At 34.8% G+C, this 26,208-nt stretch overlaps 1 protein-coding gene across 7 annotated transcripts in view; it reads left to right on the top strand.

Annotated features, from left to right (window-relative positions):
• LOC126819656 (microtubule-associated protein RP/EB family member 1) overlaps positions 1-21,897 on the top strand; it is a 35,374-nt gene extending 13,477 nt beyond the window's left edge. For 6 of the 7 annotated variants that reach the window (XM_050547818.2, XM_056100434.1, XM_056100437.1 and 3 more), the window contains exons 4-8: positions 10,933-11,039; positions 14,863-15,064; positions 15,576-15,685; positions 18,749-18,895; positions 20,594-21,897. In XM_050547818.2, the coding sequence (XP_050403775.1) occupies positions 10,933-11,039; positions 14,863-15,064; positions 15,576-15,685; positions 18,749-18,895; positions 20,594-20,659 (632 nt within the window). In that variant the 3' untranslated portion in view covers positions 20,660-21,897. Of the gene's footprint in view, positions 1-10,152; positions 10,260-10,932; positions 11,040-14,862; positions 15,065-15,575; positions 15,686-18,748; positions 18,896-20,593 lie in introns of all 7 variants that reach the window. The other variant, XM_050547817.2, reaches the window with a different exon arrangement.
• The last annotated feature ends 4,311 nt before the right edge of the window (positions 21,898-26,208 follow it).

The raw sequence follows: 26,208 nt of genomic DNA on the forward strand, positions 1-26,208 counted from the left end.
GACTGTATTTCTGTAGGTGCGTGGGTCACCCTACTCAAGAGTCAATTGAGAAGACATATATATGCACACAGGGCCTCCATCAGCTGATAAACTACTGATTCATCAGATTGCTTTTCAATTTTAAGTTGGACCCTCCCTGAATTTTTCTTGAAACAGGAAGTTTTGATGCATTCTGGGAAATTTCTCTGGTAACTCACATTACTATTACAGTAACTCGCATTACAAAGTTTAAGGGCAAATAAATGATTTTTGAGAGTACATGCAGAATATTGCAGTAAACTTCAAATGGTTTGAAATGTTACACAACTGTGTGAACTGGTTACTTTTAAGTATGTACATAAATTTTCAAACTTTTTGGCTGAAAAATTGAAATAGATGAACTTATTATATTTGATGAAATGAATTCAGTTTTACAGTACATAAATTAAAAAGAAAAATTTTGAATGCCATGTCCATTTTCCGTGGAATTGCCCATTTAGATTTATATTATCCGGGTGGGACAGGGCTCTCACTTCAAAATTTTGCCATGCAAGTAAATTTTTCACATAGTTTTACATTAGATTAACCAGGAATTTCTTTCAAATAAATCAGTTAAATTTATTATCAACACAAGTTAAAATATAGCCATTGGGTTTTTTTTTCTAAATAAAAAAAAAAAAACTGATGAGAAGTGAAGTGTTATAGTTTGATTTTAAGTGGTTCAAAGTAGCTTTAGAGCTAAAACACTTATCTTTAATTTTGATGTGCAAGCTCTTAAAGGTACCAGTAAAAGATAAAGTATACTTTAAGATATCTGGGTAGTAAATATTCGACATTAGTGTCCTAGGAGACCAGTTATGTGATAAGATGTAGGCAGTAAAGGAATTGATAAAATAGATATCAAACAGACGGATAGTAGTGTTAATTAAATTACTAGATAAGTGGTCTTAAATAAATTGTGAATCATGTCCATCATATGTGTTTAAAATTAATAAATATCCTTCTTGTAAGTATAATATTTTATAATGAAGTTATTGTAGGTACCTATTGTGGATTATCTAATAATGTAAATAGAAGAAAAAATATTATTTAAATTTGTCATACATTCCTCTTTTTTCCCCAGAGATGTATGTTGTTAATTTGGTTTTAACTTTTTCTGCTGTGTCTGCTTTGTTGTAGAAGATTAATTTAGCTAAGTCTCTAACTCAGTATCATCCAAAGTCTTTGACATTGAAAACATGAATTATCTGTCTATTTAAATCAACATTGATGTTGTTATTTTACCGGGAAAAGATGGGCTTCTGATATCCAATATTTAAGACAAAATAAACATTTTAGTTTTACCACTGGTACACGAATCGTGTACCATAATGCTTTTCAGCGCCATTTGTAACAAGGGACTTGAAGAACAGGGCTAGACATATTCTACAAGTCGTGTCAAACGGTGACGCAATTTTCGTATCTGGAGATCATGCGCAATAAATACTATCTGTGTAGACACGAATAACCAGCTGCTAGATATTGCCATTCGATTGAGACTTCTGGCGTATTTTGCAGAACATATGATTAGAAATTACAGTAAAAACGGAAACGATTGAATGTAAATCAGTTTATATACATTCATATTACATTATTATATGTATTGCGACCCATTTGTGTCAATTTCTAGATCCTAAATATTAATGATTTAGTTCCTTTATGTAATAATAGCATGTACTAGAGTTTAAAAAAAGATTGATGAATTTTTATACGGCCACATTTTCATGTGGACGTTAGATTGTCGTCCCCCCTGTCCGTCCGTCCACAATTGTTGGTGGACACTCTACAGGTCACAATTCTTATCTGATTTTGACGAAACTTGAAATATAGGTTTATCTCCAAAAGATCTTGGTTGCTTTCGATATTGTCATGTATTGGATCGAAACTTCGTGGATTATGGCCCCTGTTTGTACGAAAAATCACGTTTTTAGCTTGTGGACCCTATAGAGGTCACAATTTTAATCCTATTTTGATGAAACTTGAAATGTAAGGTTATAACCCAAAGATCTTGGTTCTTTTCGATATTCGCGCATATCGGACCGTAACTTCCTGAATTATGGCCCCTGATTGTACAAAAAATCACGTTTTTAGCTTGTGGACCCTATAGAGGTCATAATTATTATCCGTTACAACCTAAGGACGGTTGAGTTGGAATTTTGTGAAAATCGGCCCAAAACTGACAGATAAAATGTCCGCCCTTCATTCTCAAATAGCGTAAAAATATGGTATATCAAGGTTGTGGACCCTATAAAGGTCACAATTTTAATCCTATTTTGATGAAACTTGAACTGTAAGTTTATAACCCAAAGATCTTGGTTCCTTTCGATATTCGCGCATATCGGACTGTAACTTCCTGAATTATGGCCCCCGATTGTACGAAAAATCGTGTTTATAGCTTTTGGACCCTATAGAGGTCATAATTTTTATCTGATTTGAAAAACCGTATTATTATATCACCGTTACACCCTAAAGACGGCTGAGTTCGAATTTCGTGAAAATCGGCCCAAAACTGACAGACAAAATGACCGCCCTTCGTTCTCAAATAGCATAAAAAAATATGGTATATCAAGGTTGTGGACCCTATAGACAGCACAATTTTTATCCGATTTTGTTGAAATTTGAAATGTAAGTTTATAACCCAAAGATCTCGGTTCATTTTGTTATTAATGCATATTGGACCGTAACGTCCTGAATTATGGCCCCTGATTGTACGAAAAATCGCGTTTTTAGCTTGTGGACCCTATAGAGGTCACAATTTGTATCTGATTTAAAAAAAAAATGGTTGAATATATCACCGTTACACCCTAAGGATGGCTGAGTTCGAATTTCGTAAAAATTGGACCAAAACTGACTGACAAAATGGCAGCCCCTTGTACGCAAATAGTGTCAAAATATTGTGCATCAGGGTTGTGGACCTTCTGGAGGTCACAATTTTCATCTGATTTTACTGAGTCTTGAAATTCATGTTTATAACCCAAATATCTCGGTTCCTTTCCATTTTCGTACATATTGAATCGTAACTTCCTGAATTATGGGCCCTGATTGTAGAGGTCACAATTTTTATCTGATTTTTAAAAAAAACGTGTGAATATATCACCATTGGTTCCTTTAGATAATCAAGGATACCTGAACTTAACTTCCTGGATTATGGCCCTTGATTGTTCGAAAAATCGCATTTTAGTGAAACGAAGAAGCTTATAGAATTTCAGCAATTTCTGTTTATTACGTCTAGAGTTATGGCCCTTGTTACACTTGAGTCTATTGTAAACAGGTTGCATAGAAAAAATAAATAAAATGAAATAAACTAAACAAACCAGTGCAAAGGATTAGTTTTCCTACCCACCTAATCTGATACTAATTAATCCCAAGAAGATGACGAAAAAACCTCACACACGATAGGAAAAGAAGGGCGGAAGAGTCCCCATAACAGTGCAAGCAAGTCTGGATCTCAGTGATGCATCCGAGGAAAAACAGGAACCATTCCTTGTAGATAAATCATAGTAGAAAAATCCGCGGTAACAAACTTGACCAGACTGTGTGGATATAAAAAGATTTTATCCAGGACGCGTTTCGGGGGTTCGCCCTTTATCAACTGGTTACAAAAATGATCCCGTTACCGGGTATATATAGACAATAGAATTATTGCGCATGCGCATAACATTGAGGATTAATAAAATTAATCCCTATATACTGGGATGATACTACTAGTGACAAACGGTATACAGACAACTCATCCCAAGTTAGAAGATAACTCATCAGTAATAAATTCTTATACTAATAAGTAATAGAAGAATTTATTACATATAAATAACATATGATATTTGTTGTGGTATTTATTTGTGATCTTCATAACTTGGTCCAAGTGGTCTTATATCTCGACCCATGTAGTAAACCAAACAAAACTATTTTGGGATGAGTGTTTTTTTTAAAGTTGGGAGAAGTTAATTTTTATACACCCACATTGAAATGTGGTCGTAGATTGTTGTCGCCCCCGTCAGTCGGTCTGTCGGTCCGGCATCCACAATTGCTTGTGGACGCTCTAGAGGCTAAAGTTAATATCCGATTGACTTTAAATTTATACACAGTGTTTAAGGTCATGAGACGAAGAAGCCTATTGATTTTCAGTGATTTTCGATAATTACTGTAGGAGATATGGCCCTTGATCACTTCAAAAAATCTTGTGGACGCTCTAGAGGTCAAAGTTAATATTCGATTAACTTTAAATTTATACACAGTGTTTAAGGTCATGGGACGAAGATATATATTATATACCGCAAGTATTACGACATTTGAGGCATTTTTATGGGTAATATTTTTACACTCGTGAAAAATAAAAAACAACTTCATTGAACAAATGGAAACTAAACAAAACTACCTTGGTTAAGTCATGGATCACAAAAGATATTTTGTTGTTTGTTTTCAATTTATACAGAAGATGTGACAACACCAATCCACTCATTAGTCAACACGATATACATTGTGCAATACCGGTATGTCAGAACATAATTATGTTCATCCAAAAATTAAAAATGTTAGGCCGGAAAACCAGCAGAGGTTGACATCAAAATAAAAACCACTACTATGAATTGTTTCAGTTTTCATCCTTCAATTATAAAATGATTTATTGTTGTCAGTTTCAATATCAGTGTTTATATGATGGTGCTTGGCACTGCTTGGTATATGTTATTCATTCATGATGCATGATTGGTACTGATTATTCATATTCTTTCAGAAAATTGTGAAATAGTGTACAAATTATCAGATATATTTGTATATATTGTCATGTTTATTGTTGTAAAGAAAACAGTAAATCTGTATTATTTTTAAAGGATTAAGACCTCTTTGATTTAAAATCTAAAAAAAAGTTTAGAATGGGTGTTTCCTGTGCCTTATTAATGATCAGTACTGTTATACACATCCAAATTAATTTCAGTTTTCATTTACATCCAATTCAGTTTTCTGTCGGTACCCTTTTCTTGCAGATCAAAGAGGTTGCATTTTTTCCTTTTTATTAGGTTAATTAATTTTCATACGCCCACATTTTCATGTGGACATACATTGTCGTCGCCCCTGTCTGTCCAGACGTCAGTGCACAATTGTTTGTAGACACTCTACAGGTCACAGGTATATCCTAGATCTGGTCTCAATATTTCGGTATTTCAATATAAAACCGTCATAGAAAAAAAACCATACCGCGATATATCACGGTTTTGATTTTTCTGGATGATATTTAACATACATATTTAAAAAATGTTTTATATTATTTACGATATTTTATTGCTTAATGATGAATAAATTAAATACTGTTATAAACTCCTGAGTATTCATTCCACAAAGTTTGCAAATACCGATCAGGAGCTTTGTTTACGTTACGAGACTTCTTGCTCACTTTTCCACCCGTTAAAATTATCCCTGTTTCTGTTCATTTTCATCTTGATGAATTGTTTAACCCGATACTTTGATTTTCGAAAGGAATCCATGATTTTCAGATTGAAATAAATTTTGATAAAGCAGAAATATAAATAATGCCAACTATATATATTGAGAGTTCCGGTAGACTGATTATCATTAACATTCAGCGTCAGATGTGTCATCCATAGCAGTCCGTGATCTGAAAAATCGCTATTTGACTAAATCAATGGACACTTTTTAACATAGTACTTATGTTTTATAGTTTATTTTAGTATCCTTGTATTGTATAATTTTTCAAGAAGGTATACGCTTGAATGAGAAAAAACAAGTTTGCAAGGGTAAATGAACAGTATCCAATCGTAGCTATAAAAATATGCACGGTCGAAAGAACACAAATCTTTTTTTTTATGTTTTTTGTGCCTCCTTCACATGTAAATATTTTGAATTTAAATAAAATATTGTAGTTAATATTTTGAAAATTGTAACAAACAACAACTTTAGCAAGTTATATAGATCTGTGTTTGAACCAGCTCATTAAATTTTGTTTGTAAATTCGGTACTGTCTAAAAATAACATTGACTAGAAAGTGTCAAGTGAATACTCCAGGGGTATTTCCTACGTTTTATGCATGGTTATTTACATTTAAAAGGTGATAAACTGATAGTATTGACATTATATAAAATTTCGCTATGTATATCAAGGTTTTGGACCCTCTAGAGGCCACAGTTTTGATCCGATTTTGATGAAACTTGAAATACATGTTTATAACCCAAAGATCTTGGTTCCTTTCGATATTCACACATATCGGATCGTTACTTCCTGAATTTATTTTTATTTAAGATCTAATTTAGCATTTGTTTCATAATGTCCTGCCCTCTCTTCTCGCGACAGCGATTTTAAAACTGTGTTTTAAAGTGACTTTTTGATAAGAGTTCCTCTACCATCATGTGCAGTCCAAACGATGTGAGATACATTTCCGTCAGAAGAGTATTGTGGTTCTAATTTCCCTTGGTAAAAAAGTACAGGAGTAAAAAGATGTGGTCATGCAAAATGTATCATAAAAGTCAAACATGATTGAAACGCTATTTGTAAATGACGATCTGTTAGCAGAGTAGCCAACTGTATCTCGTTTTCCTGTAGCCATCGTACGGCGACTTTCTTTCTGCATGTGGATTTGATTTTATTTACTCTGAAATAGACCGTAAAAATGAAATACGAAAAATAACTCAACATAAGTTAGAATTAACAGTACAAATTGAAATAAATTTTGTTGTTAACCATCTAAATCGAATAAGAGAAGGGTCATCTAACTATCTTTGTGTATTAATAATAATATCGCAAGTGTTGTGTCGTTAATATGTCATTAATCAATCAGACTAAAGTTGCACAGGCATGGTGTCATAAATTAATTTACACCTCGATGTGAGATTAAGAAATTATCTTTTTTATACCGGCAAGATCAAAGATATTTAGGTGGTACGGGGGATCTTTTCTACAAACATTTCTCCACACGACAACTAATCGTAGAATTGTACACTTACTCATCAGTTGTGTACAATTATTATTTACCCAATAATCAATTAGCTTTGTTCACCAATGTTTTTGTAATAAAGTAGCCTCGTATTATGTGTTGATTGGCGTTTATAGCATCATATGAAATCAGAATATATATTATTCGAATGATAAATGGTTGTGATAAGATGAGGTTATAATTAGGGCTGTACAATATTGCAAAAAGGGACGATATCGATAGTTTTTCGCGCCAAAATTTAACCTCAGTTATGGAACCCTACATGGTAATAAGATTCCCGGCGTTGATTGGCTGAGAAATGAGGGCGATCTATTGTTATGCAAAGTCATCGGAAAATTACATATTCGCTGTGAATTTCAAATGGAGTTACGATAAAAGTTGTTCTTTGTGTATAGAAATGGTTATTATTATTATATATAGCTAAAAATGAACATATCAACAAATGACTGGCACCATTTGTATTTCTGTACTTATAGAGAATAGTTTGGGATATCAAGTATTACAGGGTTATCCAAATTATCGGTAAATGCGCTAATTGCTTTGGTCGTCCTCATTTGCCAAGTGACCTATTTAAACAAAGGCACCTTAAATGGATCTACGGCATGTTACAGCATTTTAAATTCACTCTAAAATATTCCAATCACAAATGTCTAATCTATAACAACGTAAGACAATAATTCGGTAATTATGATTAGGCCGGTCACATGTTAATTGGGTCGTCAATACACACTTGTCAACTGGTGGTGTGTAGACAGTGATACAATATATATTGTACTGACAGTGATATATTGTATAGATAATGTATATACTATGTGTAGTCCCTGTGACGTCACCAGTCAATCAACCGGATTAAGGTCGTAATTGAACAATTGAAAAGCGTTTTGGCGTGTCAGATACTTAAACGTTAATAGACAAATTAATTTTGATCAGATTGGTGTGAACTTGTCGTAAAGTGGATATAGTAACCATTGGCTATACGTACATGCAATTTAGATTTTTCATCTTATCTGGTCTTTAAGCTTGTGGACCCTGTAGAGGTCACAATTTTTATCTGATTTAAAAAAAATGTTTAAATATACCACTGTTCCTGAAGCAACGACCGCGAGTTTTACAACATCTAGCCGTTGCTTCAATACTCAATAATTCCCGAATTTTTGCGCTTGTTGTGTTTACACGTGACTAATTAGCATTGTCCAATCAGAGGTTGTGGCACATAACACACTGTAAACAAATATGGCAGCCTCCATAGAAAAAGAAATAGACAAGTTTACTGCCTTTGTTGATCAACCATGATTTCCAGCACCCTTGACATTGATCGAACCTTGAACTTTGCAACTCGATTGTCACATGTAGACATTTTAGCTAGAAGCGCGAGACTTGATAATTGTAACCATATTTTTAACGAAGGAATCTGGGCTTATACCCAATCAAATTAATGCTAAAATATGCGGTGTATTACGTGAAGGGCTTGATAAGATGTACGTAGTTAAGGCCAGATGTTGACCCAAATGAAGGACGAGTTCGAATTTCGTGAAAATTGGACCAAAAGTGCTGGACAAAATGGCTGCCTGTCATACGTAAATAGTGTAAATATATGGTATATCAAGGTTGTGAACCCTCTAGAGGCCAGAATTTTGATCCGATTTTGATGAAACTTGAAATGCATGTTTATCAGGGCTTGCCACGAGACGCGAGTAATTACTCGCGCGCACGCTACGCTTGCGTAAAACCAAATTTACGTGAGTGATTAAGTACTCGCGCAAATATAAAAAATAATTTAATCAGAAATAATTGAATATCGTAATATAAAAAGCCGTAAACAATTTGTATGCCTTCATATCGATGCACTATTGCGCACGCGGCGTGTCTTTCCAGTGCCAACTGTTGTTACTAAAAATACTTTGAGACGCGTACTGCCAGGCGGTTTTTAAGCGGATGTCCTTTGCCGTGTCTGGATAATCAAACATTGAGCGGATGTTGTCGTTTCTATTAATAGCAATTCTTTCGATTCCGCATCTTTTCTGCAAATTGATGGGATTGAAATTGTTTTGCCTGTTCTTTTACCTTTCTAAGCTTTACCCGAATCCCCTCAGCATGCCAACGATGGCAAAGGGCTTGCCACGAGACGCGAGTAATTACTCGCGTGCACGCTACGCTCGCGTAAAACCAAATTTACGTGAGTGATTAAGTACTCGCGCAAATATAAAAAATAATTTAATCAGAAATAATTGAATATCGTAATATAAAAAGCCGTAAACAATTTGTATGCCTTCATATCGATGCACTATTGCGCACGCGGCGTGTCTTTCCAGTGCCAACTGTTGTTACTAAAAATACTTTGAGACGCGTACTGCCAGGCGGTTTTTAAGCGGATGTCCTTTGCCGTTTCTTTTACCTTTCTAAGCTTTACCCGAATTGCAACGTTCTTGTCATGGGAAGACGATTTACAGATAATATTACTGCCCAGGAAATAAAAGAGTATGCATTGTCATTGTGTGTGAAATAGCTTTATTCAACGTCTGCTTCCACCGAAGTGACAAGAGCATTGCCATTAGGCACATGAAATTTAAATGGCTACTCACGCACATCATTCTGCGTGAGTAAATACATGTACTCGCCTCACTCGCGGAAGTCTATATTTGCGTGAGTAGTCATCTACTCGCCTCCAATTTGCTCGTGGCAAGCCCTGTTTATAACCCAAAGATCTTGGTCACTTTCAATATTCGCGCATATCAGATTGTAACTTCCTGAATTATGACCCTTGACTACAAAAAATCATGTTTTTAGCTTTTGGTACCTCTAGAGGTCACAATTTTTATCCAATTTAAAAAAGCGTTTGAATATATCACTTTTACACCATAATGATGGTTGAGTTCGAATTTCGTGAAAATGAAACTGCCCGACAAAATGGCCGCTCCTTGCACGCAAATTTTGTACAAGTAATGAAACTTAAAATATATCTTTATATCCCTAAGATCTTAGTCGCGTTAGATATTCTCACATTTCAGACCATAACTTCTTGGATTATGGCCCCTGATTGTACGAAAACTCGTGTTTTTCTTTTTTTTAGGTTGTTCTCTATCCATCTCTTGCAAAATGTGGGCGTATCTTGCCTTGCAGCCGCTGGTATTTTATTATATTATATTATGTCATATAAGTGTTGTAAGTATGTAAGTCTACTCATATTTCAGGCTCCCTGTCTATGAAAAAAATCAAATTCAACACAAAACTTGAGCATGAATATATAGCCAACTTTAAGGCTTTACAAAATTCTTTCAAGAAAGTAACAGTAGATAAGGTGAGATTATTAACCTCACCTGACAGTCATCAGTTGGTGTTCTGTTTGTTGTATTTTTGACTGCACCCATTGTCTGCTGCATAGTTGCCTAGTTCATAATAAGCATGTCCAAATACTTACCTGCATCTTTCTTTATTGTTTACCACTACTAGCTAATTAATTGTACTAATCCATGTCTTTATGTTTTCATTGTGAATCATTACAAAAATCAAATTACAATAATTTCAAAATGTTATTTGTAATAATTTGTGTTGTACATATTTTTGTTTTTTGTGTTAAGATTACACTGAGACTTCACTGTAATGGTGAACATTTTACAGAGAGAGATCACAGGCTGGATCTTCACAAAAAGGTGTCACATGGATTTTACAGAAAATTCCCTTACAGTTTAAGTTATCTGATAGTATAGTCAAACCATTATACAGAGGTTCGAGTTAATGTTAATCAATTATTTTACTTTACTAGTTTCTCTAGGGATGTGGAGGAGAGCAATTTATTAATATAATAAAAGTGATATTTTAGTGTGAGTATTGAGATGGCTGTCTGATGGATTGATACTAAGCAAACAGATGCTGGATTGACAATATCAATAAGATGTTTTTGTCACAGATAGCAATCAGTTTATAAAACCATTGAAATTCATTGATTGGATTTTATAATTTTCTTATTGCAGATGCTATTCCATTGAAAAAAGTAAAATTTAACACAAAATTAGAACATGAATATATTGCCAATTTCAAGTATCTCCAAGTCTGTTTTACAAAAATAGGTGTAGATAAGGTGAGTGGCCTGCCCTTGGCTGCCATTTACAAAAAAAGTTATTATAATATAAATTATAAGCTTACAGAAGACATATTAGTTTACTTTTTTATACATACTTACAGTTCTATTTAGTTGTAATAAGTATTTTGTTTTGTTATCTTCATTTTGGAAACCAAAGCCAATATTGTTTTAAGGTTCTTAATTTTTTTTCATTGCATGTGAAATTTCCCTGGGAACTTTTACTTTTAGAGCAGTTTCAACTGTCTTGTTTATTTTCCCAATAATGTTGTCACAGTAAAATAAATGTGCTCTAAATAAATGTATAAAATTGAATGGATTTCTTTTGGAGGGACACAGTACAGTTTATTCTTTATTTAGAGAAGATGTGCTTTAGGACAGACTTTATAGAGGCCATGAACATGGAATAGTTTTCCATTTGCAGATTTTAAAGAAAGCTGGTGGACTATTAAAAAAATGGATCTGTCTATCAGTCTGTGTTTATTATGTAAATGCCTTGATGGAGTTTGAAGATCAGCATTTTCTTCTTAGGCCAAGAAGAGATAAGCAATTTGATTGGTTGATGCTTTGGAGCACGATAACTTAAGTTTTAATTAAGTGAGAGTGATGAAACTTGTGTTTAGTTTCATTACAAGTTTGATAATGATCATTTTCTGCTCAAGGTAAGCAGAGCGATAAGTAATTTGATTGGTCGAGTCTTTGGAACACAACAACTCTCCTTTTAATAGGGGTAAAATGTTCAAACTTGATTAGGTGAATGCCAGGATGGAGTTCGAAGATAAGCATTTTCTACAGAGGCTAAGCAGAGATAAGCAATTTGATTCGTTGATGCTGTGGGATATAATAACTTTGGTTCTACTTAAGTGAGAGTGAAACTTAGTGTGTAGTTTCATTACCTCAGTACCTTTAGTAAGTTTGATAATGAGCATTTTCTGCTCTGCGTAACCAGAGCAATAAGCAATGTGATTGGTCTAGACTTTGGAGCTCAATAACTTTGATTCTTATTGAGTGTGAGAGGTGAAACTTTGTGTATAGTTTCATTACATCAATACCTTGACTAAGTTCGTTGATGAGCATTTTCTGCTTAAGATAAGTAGAGAATTTGGAACACAATAACTCTCCTGACTCAGCCTGAGGTAGAATGTCCAAACTTGGTGTAGGTGACTTTTAGGTGACACTGACAGTGTTCAATTATGCACACTTTCCACTAAGGCTAAGCAGAGATAAGCAACTTGATTGGTTGATACTTTGGAAAACGATAACTTTGGCTCTAATTGGGTGAGAGTGATGAAACTCTGAGTATAGATTCATCATGTCAATACCTTGATAAAGTTCAATGATGAGAATTTTCTGCTTACACTAAGTAGTGATGAGCATTAACACAACACAATATTTATGGGAATTTTATAGGTCAAGACTTTGGAAAATAACAACTCTGCTTTTAATTGAGGTTGAATGTTTAAACTTGGTGTAGATGTTCATTAGGTGAATGTCCTGACTGAGTTCAATGATTACTACTTTCCACTAAAGTTAGAAGAAATTTTATTGGTTGATGCTTTGGGACAAGATAACTTAACTTATGGAGAGTAATGAAACTTAGTGTATAGTTTGACTACCAGGTACTTCAAAAACTTGACTGCGTTCGATCGTAAACATTTTCTGATTAGACTAAGTATAGATAATCAGTTCAATTGCTTGATACTTTTCAAAAAGATAAATGTGCAGTTAATTAATATAATATGTGTCATCTATTTATTTTGGGATGGCGATGGTGCACATCAGCCTCTTTGTTGGCTTGTTGTTTTCTCAACCCATTTCGGTATCTGTTGTATGCTTGTAATTGCATTTAGATGGTGGGGGAGAAAAATATTCCAAACTGAAGGTTGCAACACTAGAATTTTAATATTAAAGGATCATTAGTACTTGCTTCAAAGGAATTAATAACACACATTATTGATAATATCATTTCATAACTTCCATTCAATATAACTTTAGACTCATTTAAAGATACATTATGTAAGATTTAGATAAAGAGCTGGCCGTTCTTGCTATAAAAGTTCTAAAATAGACAGTGAAAGATGAATATATTGAAAATTTTAATAAAGATGTAGCATAGATAGTGTCAAATACCATTGCTACAATAATAAACAAAAGTCTTGATTATGCCACAGGTGTTTTAATCCATTTAATGTCTCGGTCAGTCAATGGACTTGGAAGGTTGATTATGAGCTTGGCATGTGAATAAATCATAAATGTCTAAATAACAATTTATGTAACATTTGAAGCCAAAAAAAAAAACTTGCAATAGGCAGGTTTAGCTCTTGCATAATGCATCTTTAATTGCCGAATGTCTTAGCTTGTACAATAGATTGCACAAGTGTGTCGCCTATAGCCGCAATTCTTAATCGATCGCCTTGAAAGCTTTTCATACTTATTCCTTATACCCTAAGGATGACCTCTATTATTTTTGGTGCATGCCCAACCCCTTGGGACAAAGCCACGCACAATTATTGTGTATGTCTGTGTTTTGCCTACAGGCCGCAATTCTTAACAGATTCTTTTGAAACTTTGCATACACATTCCATATACCCTAAGGATGATCCTATTGTTTTTTGTGTGTGTTGCCTACAGACACGCGCCCAATTTTTAATTTCAGTGTTCTATCGTATACAGGCCAGAATTCTGAATGGATCGTCCTGGAACTTGGCATCTGCATTCCTTATAGCCTCAACTATAACAGTTGGCGATCAGTAAATGGGCTGCAGTTTCAGTTAAATTGTGTTAAAAATGTTGACTCCTAAAGTTATATTCACCTCCATGATAAATTTTCTTGAAAACAAAGAGTCATACTCATACATTCATGGCTGTTGTCACCTGTCAATAAGGTGACTATTGAAATAAGTTTGTCCAGTTTGATGATGATCATTTTCCTATCAGAGATTTGATTGAAGCATTGGAACATGATTCTGATTGAGAGAAAGTTGTGAAATTTAGATATTGAGTAACACTACTGTCATGCACAATTTTCTTATCTAGAAATAATTATTGTCAGTATAAACAGTTTACAAACATATGATCAATACAAATATATTTCATAGTTTTGCACCAATGAAAATTGCTGTGAATGTCTGTGGGTAAAAAGTTAAAATAATAAAGATAAATGGCCCCAGAAACCAATAGACACAGCTTTATGTTTTTGTTTTACAATGAATAATTGTTTCCTATGTGCAAACAAATATTATTTCTTAATTTGCTTTTTGTGATACTAATGCAATTACACTAATCTCTATTACAATATTTTGTTTAGTTTTTAAATCATCTTGGCTTTTTTTTTAGTTGGTTAGTCAGCTCATTGCTTTTTCTGCTTTTAATATTTAAACATTTTCTTTTTGGTAAAAGCTTTTTTATTTTTGTAATATTGATTATGCATGATGTAAATTATTGGTTATAAACTAAGTTGTTATTATTATTCTCAAGTCTAGAACTCAAAATCACTAAATATCTTTTATTCGGTATTTGAACTGTAATAAGAAACTAAAATCAAATTCTTAGACAATATTCTGAGCTACAGTGTTCAAAATTGTGTGGTTGGCATACAACTACCCTTAAGACCCATTGTCAAAATTTCTATAGAGTTATGTGTGTCCTCTTTAAGTCTTATTTTGTTTCCAAACTTCCAAAGTCTGCATAAATTTCAATGACAGGTTAAAGTTGTAAAAATAACTTAGTGGTTTTATATCAATAAATATGATATTTTGATTGTATCAAGAATATATTATAATATTGTTGTTTATACTTGATCAAAGTAAACTTTTATTACCAGGTTATACCGGTGGAAAGACTTGTAAAAGGAAGGTTCCAAGATAATTTCGAATTTGTTCAATGGTTTAAGAGATTTTTCGATGCAAATTACCAGGGCCAGGAATATGATGCTTTAGCGGCACGGAGGGGAGAAGCTGTAGGATCAACTCTTAAATCTTCAGCTTTAAATAAAAACCCGAAACCTCCACAGCCCACACGAACAGGTACTTTTGAACTGAAGTAGATTGCCAGAAAAAAAAAAAGTACTACTCCATAGCTGTTCTTAGTATGGCTAAAATATTATTACCGGTAATAAGCTAGGGATTCAGATGGAGAATTTCCGTATCCCAGTAGATATTTTGTTATTATAGATGTACCTTCTCTATGTGTCTAGGTACAAATGGTACCTCAGTATTTATTTACACACTGTCCACACAGATTAATGTGTCAATATTGAGATCTTAACCTTCACATTACTATACTGGGTGAAGTAGTACACACACATGAACACCTATCCGACCATAGTTTATCTTTTTTTTAACTGGAAATGATGAGAATTCTTTAGGAGTTTTCCGCTTGAAAACTTATAATACAAGCTCCATTATAAGTGATTTCTTACTAGATTTCATGAAGTATCTAACTCATCTTTATTCTTATGCATCTACCAGTATTTTCTCAGTAATTATTGTAAAAAATATTTATTTGCTTACCTGTTAAATTGCTTTGTCTTTATAGTTTCAAAACCTTCGCCAAAGTCAACACCTAGTCCTGTATCAAAACCATCAATTGGTAGAATAAATAATCATGGGCATGGTGATGCTGTCAATGAAGGATTACGTGCTGAGGTATATCTTATTACTGTCTCCCTAACTCACTTTACAAATTGAAAGTTTACTCTTTTAAATATATTGCCATGACATACAATGTCTTACATGACCATGTATTAGAGACTATATAATATCGAAACTACAGGGAAAACCAATTTCTTGATGCCAACTACTTCTTACAAGTTATGATCATGGAATCATATTCTATTTCAAATCAACGGGCATGGATTTACCTACTTGTGGGTGGGCCCTAGGCCAAACTCATCAGTGGGCCCCCAAATGTATAGAACTGTTATTAATGTGTTTCAGTATCTAAAATATACTATTCAAAAAAAGTAGGGGATATTTGATTTTTAAGTGTTATTAAAGTCACCTAATGAAACTGACGAAGAAACAAATGACAAAATGAAATGAAGTTCACATTCATCGATTTATTCCAAATGATCGTTAGACTAAGTAAGGCACAGACTGACCATTATAAGGGTAAAATGATACCCGGGGTCAAACAGCAAAGTTACCACAGCATCACAACCAAGTCAGTAACGGGTAAATCCTCCTCTGTTTGCCAAACAAGCATTGATCCGACGTGGCATACTCCTAATGAGACGTCTAAGGTCATTTTGGTCCAGATTGTCCCATTCCTGTTGCAACGCAGCAGCAAGTACTTGGACATTGGCAGGACGTTGTTGACGTTGACGTAACCTCTGTCCAAGCATGTCCCAGACATGCTCGATGGGGGAGAGGTCGGGACTCAGTGCTGGCCAAGGTAATGTGGTGATGTTCTGTTGTTGGAGGTAACCTGTAACGATCCTGGCCCTGTGACATCTTGCGTTGTCATCCTGGAAGATGAAACGGCGGCCATGACGTCGTGCGAACGGCACAACATGGACTGCCAAGATGTTGTCCCAATTTCCTGTAACACGCCCTGCAACAACATGTAAAGCCGTTCTTCCAGCAACAGTGATGCCTCCCCACACCATAACAGAACCACCCCCAAATCGATCATGTCTGATGACGTTAATGTCTTGGAAGCGCTCGTTTCGACGACGCCACACCCTCCTACGTCTGTCCAAAAAATCAACAGTGAACCTTGACTCATCTGAAAACATCACATTGCTCCAGCGTCGATTATCCCAGTGTTGACGATCCCTACACCAACGACGTCTTGCCTGAATGTGATGATCTCTCAAACAAGGGATCACGCGAGGACGTCGGGCGCGAAGGTGACCCCTATGCAGTCAATTCCGAATCGTCTGGCCACTCACTCTCACACCAGTGTCTGTTTGAAGACGAGCGCTGATCTGATTTGCTGTGATGACACGATTTCTCAAGGCCAAGGTACGGATAAATCGATCCTGGGCTTGAGTTGTCGCCCTTGGTCGACCTGAGCGTGGTCTGTCCTGTACAGATTGTGTATCACGGTATCTGGACCATAGCCTGCCTATGACAGACTGAGAAACATTCATCGTCCGCGCCACAACCGCCTGTGTTGTGCCGATCTGTAGCATGCCAAGGGCACGTAACCTTTCATTTTGGGTAAGCCGACGCATATCAAAATTTGTTTTCTGGTCACTAAAACAATTTAACTGATGTTTCCACCCTGGAATTCAATGCCACAATCACTGTAACATTCAAAGTCAGAGTCGTGCAAATCTTGGGTTGGACCCCCATGATGATCCCAAGCATCACCTGCATTCCATGCGGTAGCTATCGGTGCGTTTGGGCGTCACATGTAACTGGAAATGTTTCTTCTGTTAGGTTCTATAGTGACTTTTTTCGTAGTCATTTGCATATTTTAGTATTATGCCCCCAAAATCAAATATCCCCTACTTTTTTTGAATAGTATATATAGTTGATTTCTGTGGGCCCTAAGCGAATGGCCTACTTTGCCTATTTGTAAATCTGACCCTGCAAATTGATTAATCCTGTCGTTATGAGTAATATGTCAATAAGTGACAGATGAATGGGATAGTTATACTAGACTCTTACATGCTAACAGTTATCTGTGAAACTTGTGATGGTTAGAATATGATCTTGTTCTATTTCCTGACCTATAGTTAAATTTTTATTAACCCCTGCCTTTCGAGGAAAACTATGGGACTATTATGGGTCTGTCTGGCCATCACATATTTTGGAACACAATAACTGTCCTAATTGAGCTAAAATGTTCAAACTTAATGTAGGTATTTATTAGGTGAATACCTTGATGGAGTTCGAAGATGAGCATTTTCTGCTTAGGGTAAAAAGAGATAAGCAACTGAACTTATGGAGAGTGATGAAACTTAGTGCACAGTTTCACTACTAGGTACATGTACTTCAAAATCTTGACTGGGTTTGATTGTGAACATTTTCTGCTTAGACTAAGTATAGATAAACAGTTTGATTGCTGGATACCTTTCAAAAAGATAAATGTACAATTAATTAATGTGTCATCTATTTATTTTTTGATTGCAATGCAGGACACCGGCCTTACTGTTGACTTGTTTTTTTATAAATTTATATACTCTTAACTAGGAATAGTTTTTTTTTATAAATTTATATACTTTTTAACTAGGATTAAATATAATTTTATAAGATGCACCATATGACCAATTTAATAAGATGGCATCTTAATCTGGTCATATATTGTTGTCAACTTTGTCTAGAATTTGTTACAGCGTAAAAATCCATAATTATAAGGGTATGGTTTTGAAGTCACAGTTTTCATTAGGTTGTTTAGATTATGGCAATGATGACATTTCTCTAGTAGTTACTCCCCTTTAGTTCCCACTTCATTTTCAAAACACTGTTTACACTCTAGTGTGTATGTATTGAGTGTAAATATATAGATATTAGATAGATATTAATATCGATAAGTTTATCTGATAATTAGTTTCAAAAGTACATTAATAGATGCATTTTGTAATTGATGTTCATTTTCCCAATCGGTGCCGAAAAATAACATGTTTAATTTCATTTAATTCCATTTTGTAATCTGTGCTGATTACTCAGACATTTGAACAAACTTCAATGAATTTGTGAATTTTTTTCTATATTGACAAGACATGTACTTGCATTGTTTTTTATTGATCATATTTTCAGATATCTCAGTTGACAGTGGAAAAAGAAGGTTTGGAAAAGGAGCGAGATTTTTACTTTGGAAAATTACGTGATATTGAAGTTTTGTGCCAAGAAAACGAAGAAGATCCTACTATTAAAAAAATTATGGAAATATTATATGCCACAGAGGTTTGATTTTAATGAATTTTATACTGCTTGTACAATTGATTTATTTTGAGTGTTTATTGACTAGACTGTAGATAGTGTTCTGAAATTTAAGGATTTATTGGGGGGACGGATATAGCAATAGGCGAACTTTAGAGCACTTTCCTGTGTGTTTAGATACAAACTGGATTGGAAGATGTCACCGTCCAAATTTGTAGAAACTGATAAACAAATGAAATTGGGTTTGAATCATATCAATTATTTCCTGGCACATTCATGATTATGCCGGGTTTCCGTATATGTTAATAAGTCACATGATATCCTACATTTGCATATGAAAGTTACAATGTAGAAAGCGTGAAGGACAAATGGGATGTGGCAGAGCGCAAATGTAAAATGAGAGAAATGTAAAACGTAGACACGTCAAAATAAGCATTTTCCCCAAAAAACATTTGTCATTTAACACTTAACATTTGATGTTTTACATTTAACTCTTGCCTTAGAGGTATTTTGACTTTATCATTATCTGTATTAGGACTTTGTACATTGTACTTTTAACATATAATCAATGGAAACGACATTGTTGCAGAGCATTTAATATTGGCAGCGATACCCTTCCATAGATTTGTACATACTGCATACATTGATCAGCACATTTTCAATGTATATTAATATTTGATATTAAAATCTTTGTAACATTATTTCCTTTGCTGTTCCGTAATCTATGACTGACCTGACAACGAGAAAGCTTTTCATTAGCTGAAATTCTTGTGGCAATACGAGACAGCCAGCTGAAATATTTTTCATAATGAATTCACCAAATTCAAGTCGCACAATCAACAAAAGCAATATTGAGATCGAAATCCCCCATACCAAGTATATAAGTAAAGTATGGGAGTTTTTAGGATTTCCCATTAAGCATGACAGCAATGAAATCAGGTCAGTTGACCGAGAAAACACCACATTTAAAGTAAATCATAAAAGTAGGCCTTCGAATTTTCAGTGAAAGACTGTCAAAATTTAACAGCATTTTTTTAATTTATTTCCTATATCGCGATATTAATCGTATCGTAGACTATGAATCGTGATGCGCATCGTATCGTGTCCCGACGTATCGTTGCAGCCCTAGCTACTGGCATTTCTTCATCAGCAGAATGCACAAATCCATTATGCTTCTACCTTGAAAATACATCATCATATATATCACCTTGGGTCATTTACAGATTATAGATCCAAATTGGGTTAGCCAAAATAGATCAAATCTAGTTTATGAACCTGACAGTCTACATTTCTCATACGTTGTAACTTTGCCTGGTAAGGCGTATGGATGTGATCTTGGACAGGTTCGAATTTAAATGCAAGTTATTTCCCTTGAGCTAGTAAAAATAGCTTGGAAATGCATTATAGAGTCTATATTTTTCATAATTATAGATTTTACAGAATTATAGCCCTTCACTTGATTCAGTTGATTATATAAGCTTTTTCAAATAGTTGCTATTTAAAACTTTATGTGGGTGTATCTGCCATAGCGGCAACGATCTTTTGATTTTATGATGAACACTCGAAAAAAATAAATGTATGTTTCAAGAAGTTAAATCACCCTGTCTCAAACGTTAATTAGAAATCTTGGATATTATTTGTTTATAACTAATCACATGTTGTCTTGATTTTTAAATCATCTAAAATAGTTGATATTTATATGGGAATTTAATATATTTTTAGGATGGTTTTGCACCACCTGAAGAAGATGGGCTTGTTGATGGAGAGGAAGAACCAGAAGAATACTAGTTATCGTAATATCTTACCTACTAGACATTTTCCAACACAAACAATCTTGGTGTGATATTCCGAACAGCTCATTTGAACAATAATAATTTAGTCATACAGACAAGATGTAAAATTAAAGTATCAACCTCTGTGTGGCCTTTTCTTTTCATTGTATATTAGGAGCAGTGAGAAATATTGACAGTTATAAATGTTATTGTGCTTTATTAGACATTGTCTTTATCAATATAGGTAATGATTGTTATACGACAATTTGTCAAGCAGATGATAAATAATCTGCTTTATGCCTAAACAAGTTTGTCTTACTAATATTCCCTTTGACCTAATATAACTGTTTATTGGAGATATACAAAAGTCAAAAGAATTGATTTCTCATAGCTTGAACTGCTAATCTTATATCAGTAGTAGAGATAAGACACTGGACTATGAAACATATTGAAGGAATCCTCAATTTTGTTTATTAATAATACCACTATTAAAGCTTTAAGTTAGTAATACCAGTGGATTGTGAAATCAGCTTATTTTATATTACTACCAACAACTGTCAAATCTACAATGTGTATATATATATAAATACTTACATTGATATTTATGCATATAGAGATAATGTAAATCTGCTGATCACAAAAGGTCTAGGTTAACTCTTTTTGCAACTTAGAATCATTTGCATTTCTAAAATATTTTATTTTGTTCAGTTGCATGCCTACTCAATGTTCAAACTAAGTGTCTTCTTCTTTAGGAGCTTAAATGTTATTTTTCTATGCTCCAATAGTTTTATTAACTTGTAGGACAATGGAATATCTTTTCATGGCAATAATATCTCACACTTTAAATATTAGGTAAACTGATTATACATTTATTTATAAAACATGTTATATTTTAAACTCTAAATGCATTTAGTACTATTCCCGATATAAACTATGGAGAAACATATCGATTATTATCTTTAAAGTGCTATTCATTATTATTATTATAATCAAATTCGTTTATTGGAAACGTGAACAATTACAAACCTATTTTTGTTTTATTTTCGTCAAGTCCTAAATTGTACAATGGGTTAATTAAATCAGTTCAAATAAAAAGTGCAAAGTATAATTTATTACTTTCCTAAATGAAAATGACACCTCTGCTGGTAAATTGTTTTTATGTTAAAATTGATGTTATTTTTGAAGTTTATTTTTCATCTAACTTTTGGCACGCTGTTCTATTATATTATAAATAAACTTATTCTGTATCTTTTAGATGGGTGAGTGTTTTTTTCTCAATGATATCCCTTGTAAATTGTTCTAGTTAAAAGTAGCAGGCTTTAGAGAGATATTGCTTTATACTCATTAATTGTAGGTTTCCTACACATAACAAAGAACTAGACATGTATTACGAGCTGTAATAGATTACCCAGAAGATCCTGCATTTTTTATAACATTTACAGCTCTACAAACCAAAGCAAATGTAATGAGGCTTATGAGCCCTTTCACCATTGAAAGAACATTAAGGTAGGGGAGACCGGGGCACATTGAACCAGTTTTTTCACATACATGGTTGTCCTCCTTCCATATCAAATGTTTTTATTAGATCTCATGTTCAAAGATATTACAAATTATCAAATGATATATAAACTATAATGCACTGGGGTACATTGAACCAGTGGTTCAACGTACCCCATTGACAATGGTTCAATTCAATTTGCCACGTCACATTTTTATCATCAAAATTTTAAAAAATTCAAAATGGATCAAGCCCTTGTTTATCTGGATTGTAGATATGAACTGATTGTAAGTACAAGAATTTCCTAGGCTGGACAAATTATCAAATGATATATAGTGTATAATTCACTGGGGTACATTGAACCATGGTTCAAAGTACCCTATTGACAGTGGTTCAATCTGCCCCATCACAGTTTCATGCTCAAAATTTTAAAAAAATTCAATATGCCCTCTATGGATCAAGCCCCTGTTTATCTGGATTGTAGATTAGACTTATATGAACTGATTTTAAGTACAAGAATTTCCTAGACTAAACAGCTAAAATGTATGGAAAATGATAAGTGGAAGTAGTGCATTTTCACTTTTAAGAGCTTTTTTGAAAAAATCATTGCCTAAAAAATAATAGACAGTTGTTACTGCTTATTGACGGGGAAATAGGTCTGAGAAGTTATCTCACTTTTGTGTAGTCTTGGGTTGCTTAGTATTATTTATAAAGGATATATCCATGGTGGTTCAATGTGCCCCGGTCTACCCTACCCTTGACAGTTGATATTTGATGAAGAGTGTCCGTGCTGTAGTTAATACTGCATTTCATTTCACTTATAATATATTGTTTTTCTGTCTAACCTGTATTAAATATTATCATTCAAACTGACACCAATTCAAGTTTTTCAGAAATATCAGAGCAGGGAGAATTTTTTTTACACCATTCGGACCTCGCTATAAATAATAACCATACTGTCAAGTATCGCACATTGGGTCTATGCCTATGGTGTTTAATTCCCAAAGAGCGGTAGATGACATGGTTTAACCAGTCTTATTTGCATCATTATCAGGGGCGGATTGGGCGATCAGTCGGACAAAAAATGAAAAAAATTATTTTGTCCAATTCGTCTTTTTCTGCTGAACATTATATTGGGTGGGTGTGTGTGTGGGGGGGGGGGGGTATTGGACCGGCCATGGAGCGATGATGATCATGTTGTATGTGGCCGGTGGCTTTAACAGGCCGCCACGCCATCACTGGAGTCTGGAATGGGCTGGTATAATAGACTTTCTGTGCTGGGTGTGGGCCGGAATTCCGAATCCTGCAATGGGGATTCCGAAATTCATCCGAAAATTTCTTCGGATTCACCCGGTCAGTAAAAGGGGCTGCTCCAACACGGGTGCCTGGGCCGGTTCCCGGCCCCAATCCGCCTCAGATCATTATGCACGTGATGATTTCAGTTGCACCATGGATTAATACCCTTAATACAAAGATAGGAATGAATGAATGATAATAAAAAGCAAATCGTTTGTAGTGTTCATTTTTATTGTGTTATAAAACAAAATCGTTTATAAAATCTATCTGACTTCTGGACTGCCCAAAATATCACCTAGAATGGAAGACACGTTAGTTCCCAACTCTGTGACCAGATCCTGAATACTATTATTTGGTGAGTTCTCTCTACGCAGGTATGGTTGACTACTTTTATTTGTGACACCGTCAGTATCATAGATTGTTGTTTGCTCTTGAACATTAGCCACTGTTGAATTTTTTTGGTCGACATCATCTAAATCTGTTGTTTGAAGTCCAGTTTCAAAGTTGATTTCGACTAACTCATCAACAAGAACTGTATCTGTAAAGCTCACTTTGTCGGCTTTTGAAATGGCATTTTCTTCGTTATTATTATTTGTTTTGAATATCTCATCATCGAAATCAATGTAAGAACATATATCTAGACCAAAGGCTGCTCTGTCTACGGCATCCTGGAAATGATCATAATCTGAAACAGTTTCAAACGGTGAAAGTGCGGTTGTGTCGTCCTCTTTTACTGTATTCGTTAGCATTTGTTTCGTTGTAAATTCTTCAACTGCAGGGAGATCAACCAATTGTGCAATAAGATCATCATTATCTTGAATATCATACTTTTCCTCTCTAGTAGAATTGGACAGCACATTGCCCTGCCTGGCAGATGTTTCAAGCAGTTCCTTCATTTCCTGTGTTGATTTGGTGGTGCTTTCTATTGCATCGACGCCTTTGGTGCCATTATCAATATGGAATGTATATGGCGTTGCTGACTCTAGTTCAGCTATGTCACTACCTTGCGAAGCCATAACCTGATCTGACAGTGACTCCATGGCCCCTTTCTCGATGTCTGGGTTGTGACTCTTGTTAGGGAATATCTTATCCGATTCTGGCCCCTGGTCCAGTAACTCCAGCAAATATTCCATACTCTCCTTATCCTTCTCCGTCATTGTCTCGATATTCTGATTCACGGGTACATCGATTGCTATTGTTTCTTCGGCGACAATATTTTTATCTCCGTCTTTAGAAACGCGAGGATCTCTCTGATTAACTTCAGCATTTACTTCATTTGTGTTTATCGTAGATGCCTCTTTACGTTGTGCAAGATTCGCTTCCAAACAAGCTTGTTGTAGCAAATCAGCTTTTTCACCTGACTGGATACCAGTTATCTGGAAATAAGTACCTCCATCCATGGTGCAATAAAAATCATGAGGAACGTTCACAGGATCATACCCCATTTGTTGGGATGCAAGATACTGTGGATAAATGTTGGAATGTACAGGTACTTGAGGTGCTTCTGACATATGTTGGTACCCAGGGTTATAACTTTGCCTCAATCCACTCTTGTTGAACATTTCCTGATAAGGTTGACCAGACATTGATTGAACGAGGTAGGATTTCTCGTCGAAATGACATAAACCAGACGCAGCGGCATTAAGAGCATCGACTTGATGTTGGTAATAATGACCACCGTGATGGTGGTGTTTGTGATGATCTCTGTGACGGACTTTGATCTGAGATGGTGCTGGAATTATTATTTGCCTGGAAGCATCGTCAAACGAGTATGCTAATTTCTTAGCATAGGTCGTTTGGTTTGATCTACACTCGCGTTCAGCAGTTTCCAATGTCTGCAATAGCCTCTCTGGTCTTGGCGGCAGTTCATTTCCAGAAACGACACGTATACGATTTGGAACCAGTCCCATTTTATCTAGTTGCTCGTAGTTGGATATTTTGTTTTCGCGTATTGGAATCAAGAATCTTTCAGTGTTGGCCGTATTGTTATTATACTGTTTAGTATGGAATATGTCCCGACATGTATCATCATCTTGCCTGTGCGGGGATATCCGTCTGTACGGCTTAAAAGCCGACGAAAGCTCTCGGCCTGTATTAAGTTGTGGAACACCAGAATTTGTATCTGGTCGAACAGACCTTTGTGTTGGCATATAATCTTGATTTGGATTATTTTGATACATCGGATTATTTGATCCCATAACAACCCGTGGTGTGTAGACTCTTTCTTGCATTCCTGGAAATGTATGGGTTTTGTTACGAGGCATTTCTGTACGATACGATGAGTCTGGGTTGAATGGAAATATAACTGTGGGCTGGTGACGACTTTCGCTTGTTTCGGTCGGCCAATATCTGGAATTTCTATGTTGTGGGATATCGTGACTTTCAGTACCGGTATAACATCTTGATGCACCACCGGGATACTCTCTTCTGGGTTGATTGTAATATGATGATCCATTTTCAGGGATGTGTGATTGATTACGGTGATAACTGGTGCCTGCCATAGGTTCATTAGATCTTGTATCATATGGCTGACTAACATTGGGTAATGGACCACCCTGTAATGTCGCAGGGGCTACATTTCGTCTCGCTGTTTGATAAGAATCCTGACGATTACCATCGAATTGTGAATAAGAATTATTCAGCAGTGAACCTGTAAAAAGTTGTAATTCTAGTCCATTCATATAAATATAAAAGATACATTATATTTAAAATTGGTAATATCTAAAACAATGGCCAACTTGCGGTTGTCATGCAAGATACGCCTACATTTT

This window comes from Patella vulgata, chromosome 4 (assembly GCF_932274485.2).
Source record: "Patella vulgata chromosome 4, xgPatVulg1.2, whole genome shotgun sequence".
Taxonomy (NCBI): Eukaryota; Metazoa; Mollusca; class Gastropoda; family Patellidae; genus Patella; species Patella vulgata.